At 46.3% G+C, this 15,196-nt stretch overlaps 1 protein-coding gene across 2 annotated transcripts in view; it reads left to right on the top strand.

Annotated features, from left to right (window-relative positions):
- The window catches only part of Arfgef2 (ARF guanine nucleotide exchange factor 2), a 90,057-nt gene that overhangs the window by 17,707 nt on the left and 57,154 nt on the right, over nt 1-15,196 (top strand). For both annotated transcript variants that reach the window (XM_076851981.1, XM_076851980.1), the window contains exons 4-7: nt 3,012-3,158; nt 5,727-5,906; nt 6,440-6,665; nt 13,553-13,621. In XM_076851981.1, the coding sequence (XP_076708096.1) occupies nt 3,012-3,158; nt 5,727-5,906; nt 6,440-6,665; nt 13,553-13,621 (622 nt within the window). The remainder of the gene's footprint in view (nt 1-3,011; nt 3,159-5,726; nt 5,907-6,439; nt 6,666-13,552; nt 13,622-15,196) is intronic.

Here is a 15,196-nt window from a genome sequence, read left to right as displayed (position 1 = left end):
AAAAACAGAACTTTTAAAAGGACAAGATAAATATCAGTTACAAATAGAATAATGTTTTTTTCCTACACCAGTGATAGTTGTAGGGACCGTTGGTCTGAGCTCTCCTATTCATTCCTCAAAAGTTAGCTTTTAGCTCTTATTGCTAGAATACTTTGGATTTTTAAATGCCCACTTAAAATGAATTTTTAGTTATATCGGTTGAATGTAACATCGATCTCTAAAAGTTTTTAGAACTTTACAGATAAGGCTGAAGTTCCTCTGGTCACCAGTCTTAAAACCAGTTGCTTACGTAGATGTGTGATTTTCTTTCATCTTTTTTCCTTTTTCTGTAAATACTATCACCTTTACAAATTTCGCTACAGCTTGCTTTTTACATTCCACAGTGTTCCCTCCATGCCAGCACCTGCCTCTGTGAACCCCTTACACATGAGCCTCAGTGGCCCCACTGTACCAGACTGACACTTGCTGATACCCATTGTATCAGCAAAGACGCAAAGACTAAGGCAAGAACATCGACCGTATGTCTGCAAATCACCCAGAGCCCTGCAAGTCCCAGTCAATTCAGGATTTGGTGTGAGCCTCCCCGTCATACCCTGCCAAGAATATAAACTATGAGAAACGGAGTCATGTCTGTATTACTTGCTGTTGTATCGCCAGTGCCTGGGACAGTGTCTGGCACAGAAAAGGATTAGATAGCAGAGCCAGAAAGACTCCCAGAATGCAGGCTCTCTGCTTTCTTGTGGTCCTGTCTCCCTGTACAGGCAAGGGGTAAAATCATACTGAAAACCCTTTTCAGGTTGGAAGGTATTGCCCTTTGAGGAATCTGAGCGGGGCGAACCTGTCTGGTCCTTTTTTGTACTTTAATTAAGTATAAAGTACCTCATCTCCATTTTTGCTTTGCAGCATCTGTATTTGGTTATAGGGAACTACTTTTTTTGCGGGGGGAGGCGGGTAGGGAGGTTGCACCAGGATTAAACTCAGGGGCACTCAACCACTGAGCTACATCCCCTGCCCTATTTTGCATTTTATTTAGAGACAGGGTCTCACTGAGTTGCTTAGCACATCACTTTTGCTGAAGCTGGCTTTGAACTCGCGATCCTCCTGCCTTAGCCTCCTGAGTAGCTGGGATTACGGGTGTGCGCCACTGCACCTGGCGGGAATCTACTTTTCTTTTCTATTTTTGGTGCTTAGGATGGAACCCAGGGCCTGGTGCTTCCTAAGCTCGCAGACTACCATGAGCCACATACATCCTCAGCCCCTGGGAACCTGCTGTTCAACATTCACTTCTCAGGAGTCTGTACATCATCCTTATATCACAGTGCTCACAACAAACTTGTTAGGAGGAAGAGCAGGCAGCCTCAGAGACAGAACTCACGGACTCAGTTGGTAGAGTGCTCACTTCTGCCTGCACAAGGCCCTGGCTTCAATCCCCAGCACCAAAACAAAACAAAAGAGACAGTACTCCCAAGCAGCCAGCCCTGCGTTTTAGGAAGCCTGCAGGTGAGCAGTGAGGTGGGGGCGACAGCTTCGCACCCCTATGTGGGCCCAGGGTTGTTCCTGAGCGGCAGAGCGTGCAGACTGCTCCTTGATCACGCAGTACAGCGCTGCTGTGTTTCGACTCGACCACTCTGAGTTTGGGTTTCTGCTTATTGAATGGCGGTGCTTTGTAGTTGGTGATAGGGGAAAGCCATTGAGAAGTGACGTCGGGCCTCTGCAGGGTGGCCCATTTTCCTTACGTGACAGTGGTAGCCTTCTAGATGGCCTCAGTAGCTTGGGTCTACTTTGTGCAGGCAGAGGCAGGAGTGTGGCCAGCGACAGCCTGGAAGGATCAAGAACAGAGCAGCATGTTTAGGACCTCGCTGGAAGCATCGAGCACTTGAGAAGTCCCCTGTCCTTTATATGGCCAGCCGTCAGAATAACCTTCGTAGTTGGAAGATCCTGGGCTTTACCCCAGAATTTCTAGTTCTTTAGGTCTGGGCTGGGGTCCAGGAGTCTGTTTTTAATGAGCTCCCTCAGGTGATCCTGAATTTCACCTGGGCTTGTAAGGCACCCTGACCCCTGAGGTTCCCTCAGCCCTCAGGTTCTCCATGCGGAGATCCAGGCTGGGGTGAGGTGGTCTCTCCAGCCATGTGAGTGACACATCTTGTTTGACAATGTAGGTACAGAATATTGCCTCTGTTCTTACTTTAATTTTTGGAATAGAGAATATACTGACATGATTCAATAGTCCCAGAAAATGAGAAGAAGTGCCTTAGTCTTATCCCGGCCTCAGCTATTAGTTCTTTCTTTAAGTAAAACATGTCATCCTTAGTTTCTTAGATATCTTAACATTTAAATTAAAAAATACATAACATGTTTAACAGCTTTATTGAGATACAATTAGCATAGGATTAACCCATTTAAGGTGTACAAGTCAGTGATTTTTAGTGTATCTACAGAGGTGTGCAGTCACCACAGTGTAATAGACCTTTTTTTTTCAAACATTTTTTTCAGGTGTAGTTGGACACAATCAGTGCCTTTATTTTATTTACTTATTTTTATGTGGTGCTGAGGATCGAACCCAGTACCTCACATGTGTGAGGTGGGAGCTCTACCAATAAGCCCCAGCCCCAGCCCTAGACTTTTTTTTTTAAAAAACCTCAAAAACTTCAGACTTACTAGCATTACTCCCACGTCCCTCCGGCCACCCTCTGACCTGAGCTCTAGGTCGCTGCTGATCCACTGCTTTTGGTAAGTGTGCTTTTTAATCCCTCAGTATTTTGCACAGATGATGGTGTGCCAAGGAGTATTCTGGCCTTGCTGCTGGCATTGAAAGTGTGTCACTGTCCCTGGACCTGCTGTCCAGACATGGGATAAAGGCCGCATGGCAGTGGTCTTGCCTGCCTGCTCGGACAGAGGTGTCTGTAGGAAGCAGCAGGACGGGCCGTGCTCACTGCCTTTCTTTTGCTGTCGAGGGCAGCCTCAGTCCTGGCCAGGCAGAACCGTCTAATCTCTGTTCTTTCTGTGTTTAGAAACTCATCGCCTACGGGCACATCACTGGCAATGCCCCCGACAGTGGAGCCCCCGGGAAGCGGCTGATTGACAGGATTGTGGAAACCATTTGCAATTGTTTTCAGGGCCCTCAGACGGATGAAGGGGTTCAGTTACAAATAATTAAGGTATTTCCTGTTACCCTGTCTGGATTTTCAATTAGAGGATTAGTCCCCTTTGGGAATTTGGGTTTCTAATTTACCATGTGTTAGTTGTCTCAGGTGGTGCTGAGCTGGAACAGAAAAATTTAAGCATCACTTAGATCTTTTGTCAAGTGTCAGCATTTCTTAGCATGGACTGAGACAAGGAGAGTAGAACCAGGTGTTTCCAAAGTAAACATTCTGCTGATATAACTGTAAATTGCTTGTGAATTAAATGGGTCTGAAATCCTCTAGCCTTTCCCCATGAAATTCTGAGTTCCCAGACTGCCACTTGTCAGCAGATCTTCATCAAGACTCATGTCACCCACTGGTCTTCCCCTGGTTCCCCGTTCCGCTTCTCTGTTCTGTGTCTGCTGCCAGGAGTAGCTTGGCATGGGATGGTGCCAACTGCTTCTCAGGAAACGGGCACAGGATAGGTGTGGCCAGCCTTCCAGGACTTAGGTCCCTGATGCTGTGGCTTTGTGACAAGTATCGGTGTCAGCCACAACTTTCTTAAAGTCCTCTTGAAACCCATCGGGAACGGGGAGGCCAGCTGCCTATTGAGACGTATGATTTGGGATTGGTGTGGGTGAGATCAAGTGTCTGTAATCTTTACTCTGGGTTTTCCAGTTGTTCAGTCAACATTAACATTCAGAAGTTTGGCTTTTTAGAAAGTAAACCAGTAGAAGCCTACTTCAGAAAATTTGGATTTTATGGAGTTAGTAATTGCTTTTAAACTCTTCACAATAATAGAAAGTTGGCTCTTGGCAACTTTAGTTTGCAGAGCCATCTTAGAACTAAAAAGCAAAACAAGCCAAGCAAATAAGAAAAACCAAAGCCAACAGCATGGTACTGGTACCAAAACAGGTGGGTAGACCAGTGATACAGAATAGAGGACACAGAGACCAATCCACAAAATTATAGCTACCTTATATTAGACAAAGGTGCCAAAAGCATGCAATGGAGAAAGGAGAGCATCTTCAACAAATGGTGCTGGGAGAACTGGAAATCCATGTGCAACAAAATGAATCTGAATCCCTTTCTCTCACCATGCACAAAAGTTAACTCAAAATGGATCAAGGAGCTAGGAATCAAACCAGAAACTCTGCGTCTAATAGAAGAAAAAGTTGACCCTATCTCCATCTCGTGGGGTCGCGCTCCAAATTCCTTAATAGGACACCTATAGCACAAGAGTTAAAATCAAGAATCAACAAATGTGACGTATTCAAACTAAAAAGTTTTTTCTCAGCAAGAGAAACAATAAGAGAGGTAAATAGGGAGCCTACATCCTTGGAACAAATATTTACCCCTCACACTTCAGATAGAGCCCTAATCTCCAGAGTATACAAAGAACTCAAAAAATTTAAACAGAAAACAAATAACCCAATCAACAAATGGGCCAAGGATCTGAACAGACACTTCTCAGAGGAGAATATACAATCAATCATCAAATACACGAAAAAATGCTCACCATCTCTAGCAGTCAGAGAAATGCAAATTAAAACCACCCTAAGATACCATCTCACTCCAGTAAGAATGGCAGCCATTAAACAATAACAAGTGCTGGCGAGGATGTGGGGAAATGGGTACACTTGTACATTGCTGGAGGGACTGCAGATTGGTTCAGCCAATTTGGAAAGCAGTATGGAGATTCCTTGGAAAGCTGGGAATGGAACCACCATTTGACCCAGCTATTCCCCTTCTCGGACTATACCCAAAAGACCTTAAAAGAGCATACAACAGGGACACAGCTACATCAATGTTCATAGCAACACAATTGTCTTGCTATTGTGGCAAGACTGTGGAATCAACCCAGATGCCCTTCAATAGATGAATGGATAAAAAAATGTGGCATTTATACACAATGGAATATTACTCAGCACTAAAAAATAACAAAATCATGGCATTTGCAGGGAAATGGATGGCTTTAGAGTAGATTATGCTAAGTGAAGCTAGCCAATCCCTAAAAAACAAATGCAGAATGTCTTCTTTGATATAAGGGGGGGTGACTCAAAACAGAGCAGGGAGGAAGAGCATGAGAAGAAGATCACCATTAAATAGGGAAGAGAGGTGCGTGGGAATGGGAGAGAGAAGGGGAATTGCACGGAAGATGGTAGGAGACCCTCATTATTATGCAAAATTACATATAAGATGGTGTGAGGGGGAAGAAAAAAAAGAGAGAGAAATGTAATCTTTAGGTTTTCCAGTTGTTCAGTCAACTGGGTAGAAAGAGGTGATGGGAGGGGAGGAGAGGGGAGCTGGGGATAGGAAGGGTACTAGAATACAATAGACACTAGTATGGCCTTATGTATAAACGTGGCTGTATAACCAATGTGATCCTGCAATCTGTACATGTGGAAAAATAAGATTACGTACCCCAGTTAAATCAAATGTATGATATATCAAGATCATTGTAATGTTTTGAGCAACTAATAAAAAAATTAAAAAAGAAAAGAAAAACCAAAGCCAACTCTTCTAGAAAAGTCTGGCTGGGGGTTGGGGAAGGCACAGGGAGGTGGGTATTCATGAAATTGATGGTTGGGGTCTACATTTCAGGCTCTTTTGACTGCGGTGACTTCCCCACACATTGAAATCCATGAGGGCACCATCCTGCAGACAGTGAGGACATGTTACAACATCTATTTGGCCAGCAAAAATCTCATCAATCAAACCACTGCCAAGGCCACGCTCACCCAGATGCTGAATGTCATCTTCACCCGCATGGAAAACCAAGTGGTGAGTGGCACTGCCAACTGCTAGCTCACATGTGAGCTCCTCATGTGAACCTCAGGGCCCTGAAGGTCACTAGCACTTGAAAGTACATCCCTTCTTCCCACAAATTCTCTGTACTGCATTTTTGTTCTCATTTTAAAATCAGAGAGGCTCTAGTGCGAGTCTTTAAGTTTGAATTCAGAATTTGCTTTGAGTTTGTCACATTCAGAGTTGACTTTGAATTTATTTCCTTTAAAATTTTGTCCTGGCCAGGTATGGTGGCATACACCTATGATCCTTGGGAGGCTGAGGCAGGAGGATTGTGAGTTCAAAGTCAGCCTCAGCAACTTAGCGAGGTCCTGTCTATAAATAAAAATATAAAAAAGGGCTGGGGGTGTGGCTCAGTGGTTGAGTGCCTCTGGGATCAATCCCTGGTACCAAATAAGTAAATATGTAATCCTGCTGGTTGGAAACTGTTCAAGCCATAGGCTAATATAATTGTTTCTTGCCAATATGTTCTGACCATACAGGTTGATTTCTTTTCTGGTGCCTTCTAGTTGCAGGAAGCCAGAGAATTGGAAAAACCAATTCAGTCAAAACCCCAGTCCCCTGTGATTCAAGCTGCAGCAGTATCCCCAAAGTTCAGTCGTTTAAAGCAGAGCCAGGCACAAAGCAAACCAACAACTCCTGAAAAAACAGACCTGCCCAACGGCGAGCAGGCCAGAGGTGGGCCTGGCAGAGAGAATGGAGACGCACCCAGAGAAAGAGGCCCATCACTCTCAGGTACGGCTGAGCCACACGGTGAGAGAGCATCATCCAGTGGCTGGGGACAAGTAAAGGAGGTTCTGCTAATGTAGAGGAAGCCCCTGCAGCAGCTTGTCCGTTTCTGGGCCTTCCCGACTTTGCTCTCAGGAGCACAGGCGTGAGGTTCCATGCTACCACCCCTTGGAGCTATGCGTCAGTCCTAAGTGGTTCCTGGAATGTGTCTGGCTGCATCTTTATAGTGGGCTTAGCTTGGGGCACTGTTTCCACTGGGGGCTCATCAGGTGATCTGCCCTGAGCGGGTGGGGGCCTCACCTACCCTGCCTCAGCTCCTTGCCCAGAGCCTGGTGGTTCTGAGCCACTCGGACCTGTGTGGAGCAGCAGGAGCCCTGGGAGGGTGGGTGGGCCTGCAGGCAGGCGGGGAGAGTGGACGGCAGAGGCAGGTTGCGTTTTTCCTTCCTCTGTTCACCAGATGCATCACTTGTTTTTGTTGCTTTTTAAACACAAGATTATCCCGCATCTAGTTATAGTCTTAAAGTAAATGAAATAGTAAGCCTGAAATCTTGGATTTAGTTGTCCTGAGATTACTTTTGAATGTTTGTGTCTTCATCCTGGGTTTGTAGGAACCAGACCTAAAGGTCTTATGTTTTCTTAGTGTTTACCTAGTGCTTTGTCAAATAGTTCTTCACTCAGGCTGGTTGTTGTCCACAGTGTCTGACCTTCTCTGCGACTGACCTCTTTTCCTTCTTGGGTCACACGACTAGTAATGATGTCTGCTGGTAGTGTCTTCCCCTCTAGAGTGTGCATATTTTGGAGGGGGGTACCAGGGATTGAACTCAGGGGCACTCGACCACTGAGCCACATCCCCAGCCCTATTTTGTATTTTATTTAGAGACAGCGTATCACTGAGTTGCTTAGGGCCTTGTTAATTTGCTGAGGCTGGCTTTGAACTTGCGATCCTCTTGCCTTCAGCCTCCTGAGCCTCTGAGATTACAGGTGTGGGCCACTGCTCCCGGCTAGAGTGTATATATTTGAGCAGCTTTTGTTCCTTTCTAAAAGTTTTCTAGAGTGCTTGGAATGTGCTGGAATAGAATATGTGTCTGCTGGCATGTTGTTCTGTATCCGTTTACTCAAGGAAGGACAGAAGAGAAGTTGCTACAGGAGCTGTGTGTGCTGAGCACTCACTCTTGTTCCCATATATCCTAAGGGAGGCGCTGAGGAACCCCAGCCAGGTCACTGTTCTTGCCTTGATAACTGTCAGGGTGAGGACCAGGGTTTACTGTAATTCTTATCGAACTGTGGTTAATCTACAAATATTAATACTTAAATGCACTGTGGTAAGCACAGCCGTGCAGATAGAAGAGCAGTTCTGTGCTGTGTGAAAGTGCTTCCTCTCTGGCTCATTTTACAGCAGCCAAAGTGATCTCAAAAGCATGAATTAGATCACAGCCCCACCCCCTCCTCCGCTCAGCGCCCCTCATCGCATCCCCTTCAGAGTGAGGCCCACGCCTGCCTGCCCCACCGTGTGCCAAGTTCCGTGTGATTGGCCCTCGCTTCTCTGTCCCCTTCTTACATCCTCTTTACTGCCCAGTGCCTAGGTGTTTTTCTGGTTCCAGAAGGTTCTGTACTTCTCCTGCCAGTACCTTTTGCTTAATGTCCCCTCCTCAGTCCCTCTCCTCTGTTCCTTCAGGCCTCTTGGTTCAGACTGCAGGAAGCTTCCTCATCACCCCTGTGGCTCCCTGTCCTCTCTGTCGCCTTGTCCTTACTGAAGTGCTGTGGTCACTTGTAGGATGCCGTGTTCAGCACTGTATCACCCACACCTGGGCAGGCCTGGCGCACACTCAGTACGTAGCTTTTAATAATGCCAAAAAAATGTGAATTCTAGAATTAAGTTTCAGGTTGCTGAATAGGGCAACTTGAAGTTCTAACAAAGATAATGATTTGTAGGTTAATAGATGCTGTGGGTTTTTTATGTCAAACAGTTTTTATTGTGGTAAACATCTGTAACATAAAGCTTATTATTGAAACTACTGTAAGTGTAAGTTGATGGTTCTAAATTTGTCATTGCTGGACATTTGTTGGCATACTTGAGGGCTTTTCCCAGGGTCTTGAGAGTCAGACCACAAACCTGTGAAGAGTGGTCGGAACAGAGGTGCACAGTGTCCTTTAGAAGCACTTCCAGTTCTCAGGATTTGGTTGTAAAGGAAGAACAAGTCCTTTGGAGACTAGTTGAGCAGCCCTAGAAGCCAAGGAGGAAGGACAGCCATGGCAGATGGTGGGGGTGTTGCCCCGGGGAGCTGGTGTCCAGGGGTCAACTCGAGTGCCTCTCTGATAGAGATAGTCACATACAGCCCTCCTGCAGCCAGTCCCCTCTGGCCACTCACTGCCAGGCCCTGTGCTTGCGGACCTAGCACTCGCCACACTCTCCTGTTGATGAACCAGGACCTTCCCACGGCCTTCCCGGGTCGTTTGCTTCCCCGGGTACCGTGCGTAGGTGGAGAGATGACACCAATAGACTGAGCAGTTTCCCCTTTAGCAGTTAATTTTTTATTCTACATTAATAAATCAGTAGTTGATTTGTCCATTTCAACTGCCCATCCAAGAAGTGGGTCAGATTGCTCTTTGTAAATTCACAAAATGAGATTTTTGAGTTCAAGACTCCTGCCTGCCCATGTGAACTTGGGGGCCTGGCCATCTGGACTCCCCTAGGGTAGCCATGCCATTTACCTCCTCACCACCCTCCTGGTTTCCCAGCTGTTCTTGTCCGTCCTTTAGAAAGCAGCTTTCTTGGGGCTGGGGATGTGGCTCAAGCAGTAGCGCGCTCGCCTGGCATGCATGCGGCCCGGGTTCAAGCCTCAGCATCACACCCCTTTCCACTGAGAACTAAAAAATAAATATTTAAAAAAAAAAAAGAAAGCAGCTTTCTTGGGATGGAATCCACACGCCATCGACTCACCCTTGACAGTGTGCGAGTCAGTGCTGCTGGCTCGAGCCACAGGCGGATAGCAGTGGCCACAGTCAGTCTCAGGACGTTTTCATCACTCCCCGAAGAAACCCTGTGTCCCTCAGCACTTCCTCTTCCACTTGTCACTCCCAGAATTGGACAGTAGCGCCATACAGACAGTGTGCAGACTTGCCTGTGTGTTTCTGAATTTCTTAGCTCACCTTTTCTTATTACATCTCATTCTTTAGAGGAAAAACAACCCACTCTTAAGTTCTAGAAACAGAGAAGACTTATCTTCCCTCAGCCAATACAGAGGCCTGATCAGGCAGCCTCTGTGGGATCATGACTCTTGTTAGTAACTATGTGACCCTTGGGCCTCAGTTTTCCCATCTTAAAATGGGGATACAGCTAATATTTACAAGTTTGTGAGATTAAATAAGGGCAGGGCGTGGCACTTAGGACTATGTAAGTCTTTTATTCTTTTCTTCTTCTCTTTCCTTGAGAAGTCTCCCTTTGTTGCCTAGGCTAGTCTCAAATTCCTGGACTCAAGTGATCCTCCTGCCTCAGCTTCCCAAGTGGTGGGAATACAGTCATATGCCACCATGTCCAGTTTATGATTATCTTTTAAATAAATTTCATCTTAGCCAGGTGCTGTGAAGTACACCTGTAATCCCAGAGGCTTGGGAGGCTGAGGCAGGAGGATTACAATTTCAAAGCCAGCCTCAGCAACTAAATGGCGCCTATGCAACTTAGACCCTGGGGATGTGGCTCAGTGATTAAGCACCCCTAGATTCAATCCCTAATACCAAAATAAATAATTACATAAATTCATTTCAGCTTAAAAAATGAGTTGGTTTAAAGAAAAATAGTAAATATTTCAGATGGTAACCAGGTGAGAAGGTGGTAGAGATGATGCGGTAGGATAAAATGAGCCTGGCTCCTTTGCGTGCTCATGTGAGATCTTTTGCTGTAGGAATTTTATGTTTTGTCGGCCAAAAAAGGAAGAAGTCTCAGGCAGACGCTCGACAAAAGTAGCCAAGTGCACCCCACATCTTTGCACTGGTGCCGACAGTCGCCTCACAGGAGTCAGCTGCGTTGGCGTCCCCTCAATGGGCGTCCCCTCGCTGTAGTGGACCTGCACTGGCGGTCAGCAGCCGTTCTCCTGTCACAGAACCATACTGCTGTGTGGTGGAGGTGGCAGAGGACAGCTTCGCTGCCAGCGTGTTTCCTTCCTTATTCTTTCATTTACTAAGTGCTTGGACATTGGACACAGCCTAGTCCCAGTTTCTAGGAAGCGGGCATGTCACACTTGATGTCCCCATATGTTCACAGCTGCCCTTTGAGTCTCCATCTTTCTTCCCCTCCCCATCTTCTCCTGGCACTGTAGCCCGTGATAAAACTGACCTTTCCCTCAGCCTGGCTGTCGGCACCTCGGATACAGTCTGTTTGGAGACAGTGATGTGCTCCATATGCTTGGGGCAGGGCCAGGCCACAGGCCCTCAGCTTGTGGACGGAGGTGGGAGTGCCACCCCGGCCCGCCCACCTGCTCCCTGCCTAGCTGAACAGAGCTGGGAGCGGGAAGGCCTCCTCTCAGATGCCTTCTGGGTTTGTCCTGTTCTTAGCATGTGACCTCTGTCTTTATGGTTCAGCATGTTGCCATTTTATTCTGGCAGGGAGAAGGAAGAGGGAAGGACTAGAGGATTCCTTTAGCCGAATCGTCCCCTTTCCTAAAGAGAGGCCTGCTTGGAAGCCAGGATCGTTCCCAAGAACTTACGCTATCTCCTCAGTGGCCAGGACTTGGTCGTATGACCATCCTTTCCTGAAAGGAAGGCTGGGAAATATAGTCACATTTCTTTCCAAAATAAGATGAGGACCTGTTGGTTAGGAAGGGTGGGCTTAGGTAACTGGAGTGCCGGCCGCGGGGGTTGCCCCTGCTGGCTAGAGAGGGAATGGCACCCAGGGTGTCTCTCACCCAAACCTGTTCAAGGTGACGGTCCTGTTTTGCTTGGACACAGTGTGTGAAACACATGGTGCCTAATCAGCAGTGGCAAGGTGGTGACTTCCCCAGGGAACCAGCAGAACCAGTGTTTTTTAAGTGTACTCTCTGCACCTTTCAAGAATTTGAATTGATTTGGTTGTCAAACACTGTCATAGCATGCTTAAAACTTAAACACAGTGGACTTCTTAGCATCCAGAAAGGCCCCTCCTGAGGCCTGCAAGCCAGGTGTGCCCACCAGCCACCACTTAATGGCCCCGGTCTCACTTGCTAGCACCTCTCATAAAAGGAATCGATGTTTTTGATGCTGCATGGAAGCAAGGTGCCATGTAGAAGCTGCTTTGAGAAGGAGAATACAAATTAAAAAACAGCCTTTATTAAATCATAGTATCAGAGGATATTGGAACTGGAAAGGAACTTAGTCATGTGTTTACCAAATCATGGTGTAGGGTGAGATGGTTTTAGGTGGTTCACAGGTTTTAATAGTTACATGTTTATTTAAACCTGCATTTGGAAACTGTGATTAGTACATCAAACTGTTACTTTGTGGATTTTTTTTGCATTAGGTGCATTAATTTGAAGAGCGCTATTATATGAACCTCAGTGGTGCTTGGTGCCAGGCGCAGTGGCACATGCTTGTAATCTGAGCAGTTCAGGAGGCTGAGGCAGGAGGATCGAAAGTTCAAAGCCAGCCTCAGCAAAAGCTAAGCAACTCTGTTGCTGTCTCTAAATAAAATACAAAATAGGTCTGGGGATGTGGCTCAGTGGTCAAGTGCCTCTAAGTTCAATCCTCTGTACCCTCACATCCAAAAAAAAATCTTAAGTGGTGTGAGTGAATGTGGCAAGAACACGGGGTGGCATGAGAGGGACTGGAGTTCGGGGAATGCTAGTCCAGTCTTAGTGTGGCTGCGGCTGTGGTCAGGGTGTGGGGGGGTTCCCCTGTTTCTTTTCAGTTCTTAGTGCCCCCTAAGAAAGGCGTGCGACATCGGCACCCCCGCGGTGCGCTCGGCCACTGAGGTGGCCGGGGAACGCTCTGTTGAAGAGAAGACCCTGACGCCGCCCTCCAGGGCCTGGTGGACCAGCACAACTCTCTGAAATGGTAGCTGGACTGAAAATCCTCCTCCAGGCCGATTGTAAAAGGTTGTTTTGGTTTTGTCTGTTTAAGGTGGTGGCCTTTCTCGTCAGCGGGATATTTTGTAAATCAGTAATATTCACTTTTTTCTTTTTTGTGGTGCTGGGGTTTCAGCCAAGGGCCTCGTACATGGCAGGCCAGCGCTGTACCCTGAGCCACATCCCTGCCCCAGTTACATGGACTTCTGAAAGTCTAGACAAAGTGGTTTGCTTCATAAACTGTTTCCCAAGACTAATTTTCAAAAAAAAGCTCTTGACCACATTATATTACATTGTGTGCATGTATGAATATTTAACAAGAGACCCCACTCATTATGTACAACTACAATGGACCAATTAAAAAATATGGGGGTGAAAAGAGGTGCCAAACTTCTTCCACTTAAATAGTTAACATTGTACAGAATGATTTTTTTACAATTTAGCAAATCCTCAACTCTTGTCTTGAAAATCTCATGCTACATTCTGGGCTTACGTATGTGGACGGCCCAGCAGCAGAAGGTGTGTGACTTACCAAGACTGTCGGGAGCCAAGGTGAAGGCTCTGTTTGGGGGTGATAGGGAGGCCCTGGCCGACAGCTGGGACTCAGGAAGGAAGAGCGTACGGGCAGGGGTCTCAGCATTCCAGGAAGCGAAACTTGGAAGCAGAGCAGATGCTGCTGAGGATTTTGGAACTGGAGGGGATGTGTGCCTCGCCGTAGTGGGATCAGGCCCTCGGCAGAATTCACTAGCGCCCTTTGCCTGGTGACTTTAGAGGAACATTGCTGTAATCTCCTTTCTCCCTTCCTTTCTTTTCTCTGGAAACACCCTCGCCTGTGCTTGTGTGTTTGGGCGTGTGTAGGGACTGAAGATGGAGCCCAGGAGGTGGTAAAGGACATCTTAGAAGATGTAGTCACCTCTGCTGTGAAAGGTAAGAACCAAGGAGCATCCGCCCTTCCTAGTACCTAATTCCTCCTGGAGGTCTGCGGGCCAGTGCTTCAGGGTGGTGGTTGCTCTTCCCTGTCCAGAAAACTCACGGAACTTTGGGAATGCTAGCCACCCGCCGCCCGCCCGCCTGCCTCTCACATGGGGTTCTCGAGTGGCTTGGTCTCCGTGGAGTAGCTTGGTTCTGCTCACACTTGCACGGGGTTCAGAGAACGCCATCTGATCGTGCTAGAGTCCCTGCTCCACTGGACACACAGAGCAGCACTCCCTGTGCCTACTAAGCCATGTGCCCAGGCTCTTCTGGCCTAGGGTTGTGAGCCCACAATCCCTGTCCTTTGCTGCTAAATTTTCTCAGATAGAATTGATGTGTCCAGGGGACAGCCCACATGTCAGTGGGTACTGAGTGTGCCATGTTGTTAGGTTCCCTTCAGCATTCTCTGTCTCGGGTCCGGTTTCAGTGGTGTTACCTATGCATAATTCAGAATGACAGGTTTTTGTTTTGTTTTTTGCCCCAAATCTCAGGTTTATTGGTATGTGTTGACTTGATTGCAATGACAATAAACCACTAGTTGGATAAGAAATAAAAACATTTTAGTGGGTTGCAATCAGCATTTTTTTAAGTGAAAGAAAAAAAATAGAGCAGAGATGGTGTGAGTACACCCAGGGTAGTGATGCTGAGTATTGTTTCATGTACTGTGTTTTGGTTATTTATGTGCATATATCTGCATTGGGACTCAGTTTTAAAAATTAATGTCCTGTTTTTACTTATTTATTTAGCAGTGCTGGGCGCAGTGGCACATGCAACCCAGGGCCCCATACATGCTAAGCAAGTGCTGTACCCCAGAGCCACACCCCATGCTTTGGTCATGATTTGGAATCCACTTGTCTAAGCCCTATCCTTTTATTAAGTTAGGGTGCCACAAAGCTATTTATAGATTCCATATTCATTTAACTCCTGTGGAAATATCTTTAAAATAGCACTGTTTTATTTCATACCCTTAGATTTGTTTCTGGGTCTGCACAGGAAGTCATCATGTAATCAGGATTTGTTCTCATTCATTGCTATATCCCCCAACCCATGCCACAGCCCAATTCACCCAATAGGCACATGATAAATATTTGTTGAATGAATATATGCTTGGAAAACAGTTACTGAAGACTTGCTTATTAAGTTCTTTAGTGTTTCTCATATGTATAAAAAGCCAAATGATTCATTCCTCTTAGTTTCATTGTTTTGCTATTCACCAGATATACTTTCCTTGAGTAAATGATGAAATCTTTTTAATTCTTTCTGATTTCATATGGCTGCCAGGAAGTTTAGGCCTGTGTTTTTCTTTGTAAGGCTTTCTTCTCTGATTCCTGTATTAATAGTCTTTTTAAAAAAATCTTTGCTTTTGGGGGCTGGGGTTGTGGCTCAGTGGTGGAGCACTTGTCTGGCATGTGTGAGGCACTGGGTTTGATTCTCAGCACCACATAAAAATCAATAAAGGTCCACCAATGACTGATGAAATATTTTTAAAAAAATCTTTGCTTTTTATGTTTAGCTCTTTCTAGTCTTTTT

This window comes from Callospermophilus lateralis, chromosome 3 (genome assembly GCF_048772815.1).
Source record: "Callospermophilus lateralis isolate mCalLat2 chromosome 3, mCalLat2.hap1, whole genome shotgun sequence".
Taxonomy (NCBI): Eukaryota; Metazoa; Chordata; class Mammalia; order Rodentia; family Sciuridae; genus Callospermophilus; species Callospermophilus lateralis.
The sequence above is the reverse complement of the archived record's forward strand: the minus strand, read 5'-3'. Positions and strand labels throughout refer to the sequence as shown.